General features: G+C 46.6%; 1 protein-coding gene across 1 annotated transcript; it reads left to right on the top strand.

Annotated features, from left to right (window-relative positions):
• Positions 1-1,154: 1,154 nt before the first annotated feature.
• On the top strand, positions 1,155-3,295 carry LOC112452288 (the record flags this gene model as incomplete). Its single annotated transcript, XM_025012406.1, has 2 exons — positions 1,155-1,820; positions 2,104-3,295. Coding segments are annotated over 2 exons (1,858 nt in total), but the record flags the coding sequence as incomplete, so codon positions are not given.
• Positions 3,296-4,564: the final 1,269 nt, after the last annotated feature.

Genomic DNA, 4,564 nt, shown 5'->3' with positions numbered 1-4,564 from the left:
TGGGTGAATTTTTCACATGGGCGCTGCAATGCGCGGAATTCGTCGAGCAGCTCGAGACACGTTGTAGTGCCAAACGTCAGCGGCTCTCCGACAATCCAACAATCGGGCAGAGGCAATCGTTGGTTGCCCGAATCGCGCGACTCGAGGGTGTAAAGTCGCGATTGGAAAGACAATTTATCCATAGCGGTGGTGATTATGCGAACGCCGGTACCAGTGGCGACACGCGCGCGGCAGAACTCGTATGGCGAGAAATCGACGCCGGGTTAAAAAAGCGTATAGTGACCGGTGCGGTAATTAATACAGACCATATAAAACCGCAACAGTTTTTGGAAGACGCCTGCAGTGTCGTGTGCAAGTGCGAAACATTATAAAAATATATAACTATGTCAAAGTGAACACTGCATTCAACGGGGAGTTTGTGGCGGGTGATAAACGTGCCAATAAGAGTATATGTTCAAATAACATAGAACTCTGTGATACATCGCACTTGCGCGAGTGGTACGAGCTACATGTTATCGAGCCCACATTAGCGAAACTCGAGGAGTTCCAGGAACACGACAGTGGGTGGGCGTTGACTTGAATCCTCAATTTGACGGTGAGCGTCAACAAGTACAATCCTTTACGCGCGGGATGTCACGTGAAATTGCCTCAAGACATTAAATTGAAGAACGCCGTGATCAATGTGCTGTCTATGGACAATGCGTGTTTTTCGTGGTCAGTGGTAGCCGCCTTGCATCCAACTGAAAGACATTCAGAACGGGAATCTTCATACCCGCATTATTCAACGGTACTGAATGTACATTGAGTTCCCAATGACGTTGAGTCAAATTAAAAAATTCGAACAACTCAACAATATATCCGTCAATGTCTATACCATCGAGGGAAAAAAGACTTCAAACGTTCTTCCAATACGGCTTACCGACCACACGAATGATAACCACGTGAATCTGCTGTACGTGCAGGATCCGCGAGACAACAATGTTAGACATTTTGCGTGGATTAAGCATCTATCCTGTCTTGTGAGCTCGTAAATTAATAAACATGGACATACAAAGTATATTTGTGATCGATAAGTGTATATACTTCTTTTAATAATATATAAAATATTTTATATTTTGTGTAAAAAATTTTATAAAATTTTCTGTTTTTTGCAGATGTTTTCACTATTTCAGTTCGAGCGATAAGTTGCAGTCTCACACTGTAGAATGTCGGAAGGTAAACAAATGTGCAATCCGACTACCGAGCGAGAACAAGTGGCTCAGCTTCAAGAACCACAGGAAAGAGCGACTTCCCTTTGTGGTGTACGCCGATCTGGAGTGCGTGCTGCAGAAGACACAACCGGATACGGAACACGCGTCATACGCCTATCAACATCATCGGGTATGTAGTATAGCATACTACGTACAGTGCTCGTACGACGAAACGTTATCGACGTATCGATTTTGTCGCGATAACGACTGCGTCGCGTGGTTCGTCGAGGAACTTAACGGATTGGCGCATCGCGTAAAGAACATCTTGTCCGACATTGTATGCATGGTAGACTTAACGCGAGACGAGTGGGAGACATTTCACAGCGCGACGAAATGTCATATATGTAAAGAACCGTTCGCGCCGGATGATAATCGCGTACGCGATTATTGCCACCTAACCGGGCGTTACAGAGGTCCGGCACATTCGACGTGTAATCTGAATTATAAGGATTCTCACTTTATCCCAGTAGTATTCCACAATCTGTCGGGCTATGACGCACATTTCATCATTAAGGAGATAGCTGCCGCGTTCGAAGGCAAGATCGATGTACTGCCTATAACAAAGGAAAAGTACATCTCATTTACTAAACATGTGAAAGACACCGCGGAAAAATCTGATTCGCAAAACGATATAAAGATTTATCGACTCATATAAATTTCTTAGCGCTAGTCTCGCAAATTTAGCATCCTTCCTAGATAATGATAAATTAAAAATTATACGTTCAAAATTTTCCGCGTTATCCGACGACGATTTCAAATTATTAACGCGAAAAGGTGTCTTTCCATACGAATACGTGGACAGCGTCGAAAAGCTGGAGGATACGTGTTTACCGCCACGCGATTCATTTTACAGTTCCTTGACCGGTGAAACCGTATCCGAGAGCGATTACGCGCACGCCGTGAACGTATGGCAACGATTTTCCGTTCGAACCCTGGGCGAATACAGCGATCTATACCTGAAAACCGATGTCTTGCTGTTGGCCGACGTGTGTGAAAATTTCGGCGACAGCTGCGTCGCGAGTTACGGACTTGATCGCGCGTACTACTACACTTTACCAGGCTTTACGTGGGACGCCATGTTGAAACATACGTGTATCAATTTTGAACTGCTAACCGACGTTGACATGGTCATGTTTATCGAACGTGGTATTCGCGGCGGCCTGAGTCAATGTTCCGGCAGATACGCGAAGGCCAACAACAAGTATATGAAGTCGTACGATTCATCGAAACCGTCGTCGTACCTAATGTACTTCGATGTCAACAACTTGTACGGCTGGGCGATGTGTAAGCCACTGTCCTACGCGGAGTTTCGATGGGTCGAAGACACGTCAAATTTCGACGTTAACGCGATCGCTTTGGATTCGCCTACGGGTTATATTCTCGAGGTTGATCTCGAGTATCCGCAGGATAAACATGACGCGCACGCTGACTTACCGTTCTGTCCGATGCGCGATAAACTGCCCGGCAAATGGCAGGACAAACTTCTCGCCACGCTGAACGATAAGGAGCGTTATGTCATCCATTATCACAATCTGCAGCAGTGCATGCGCCATGGCCTTCGCATCACTAAAATACATCGCGTATTGCAATTCACTCAATCTGAGTGGCTCCGTTCTTACATCGAACTCAATACAAAATTCAGGACACAGGCAAAAAATGAGTTCGAAAAAACGTTATATAAATTAATGAATAACGCTGTTTTTGGGAAAACAATGGAGAATGTACAAAACCACGTCGATGTAAAATTAGTTACGAAGTGGGAGGATAGATACTGTGCGGAGGCAATGATCGCGCGACCGAATTTCCACAGCAGGAGCGTGTTTTCGGAAAATCTGGTAGCCATCGAACTGCGCAAACTCGAGGTGAAATTTGACAAACCGATCTACGTCGGCATGTGCATCCTCGACTTGTCGAAGGTGTGCCTATACGAATTTCACCATGAATACATGTCTCCCCTGTACCGCGACTCGTGTAGAATCATGTATACCGACACGGACAGTTTGATTTATCATATCATGTGGGCGACGACGCGTATAAGAACATGAAACATGATATAGCCCGGTTCGACACGAGTGATTACGCGGTAGATAACGCTTATGATATGCCTCTCGTCAATAAAAAAGTGCCGGGCCTAATGAAGGACGAAAACAACGGTGCGATCATGATCGAATTCGTTGGACTTAGGGCGAAAATGTACGCCTTGCGAGTCGATGGCAAAAATGACACTAAAAAAGCGAAAGGTGTCAAAAGCAACGTCATCGCGCGTACCATTACGTTCGACGACTACACGCGGTGTTTGAACGATGAGATCGAAATGACTCGACCACAGTCGTGCATAAGATCGAAAATGCACGAAGTGTACACTATCAGCGAAACGAAGATCGCTCTGAGTCCGTACGACGATAAGCGATATATCGTGCCGAATTCAACCGATACGTTGCCGTGGAGACATTACCGAATATAACATAATGTATATAATGTATATAATGTATATAATGTATATAATGTATATAATGTATATAATGTATATAATGTATATAATGTATGTATGTATGTATATTTATTTATGTATGTAGTATAACGTGGTCCTGGAAGGAACAGTGCGTTTTCCGGGGCCCCCTCCCAGAGTGTTGTGACGACACCCCCCCCCCCCCGGGGTAGCGCCACGAAGCACGAAAGTCACAATAGTCCTCGAGTAAGTATCGTATTATATATGAAAAGGGATATTAATAAAAATATCGCACATGTTGTTCCGGATTGGGCGAGTTCACGCGCACGGCGAGCCCTTTGCGACGGATGAGGAAGCGCTACCGCGATCCCGTTCTTATCGACCACATGCGCGATTCTAGAAGCGCTTCGCGACCAATCAAATTTCGCGAGCGTTCGCACATCGACCCGCATATCTATCGAAATCAATTGGCATGGTTTTTCATCCTCGCGTCGCGGCGCCGCCGGAAGCGCAGTAAAGTACGTCTGTAGCTGGCCGGTGAACCACACGTGTCTACATCCGCGAAGAAAACGTCGAACCGGGTGGCGGGCCACGCGACAAGATCTCCGCCAGCTCCGCGACAAGATCTCCGCTCGCGCCGACAGGATCTCAGCTCGTGCCGCGACAAGATTTCCGCTCGCGTCGACACAAGATCCGCGCTCGTACCGCGACAAGATTCTCCGCTCGCGTCGCTGCAAGATGTCCGCCGTCAGCCTGCTATCCCGCGTGTCGTAAAAGACACCCGCTCGTCGCACGATATCGTGGTTCACCGCGTCGACTCAGCTTATCCGTCGTCCCGCACCGGACGGTACGTTTTGAGACGCAT

The sequence above is a fragment of the Temnothorax curvispinosus genome, unplaced genomic scaffold, assembly GCF_003070985.1.
Source record: "Temnothorax curvispinosus isolate PA1 unplaced genomic scaffold, ASM307098v1 QBEX01003187.1, whole genome shotgun sequence".
Lineage (NCBI taxonomy): Eukaryota > Metazoa > Arthropoda > Insecta > Hymenoptera > Formicidae > Temnothorax > Temnothorax curvispinosus.
The sequence above is the reverse complement of the archived record's forward strand: the minus strand, read 5'-3'. Positions and strand labels throughout refer to the sequence as shown.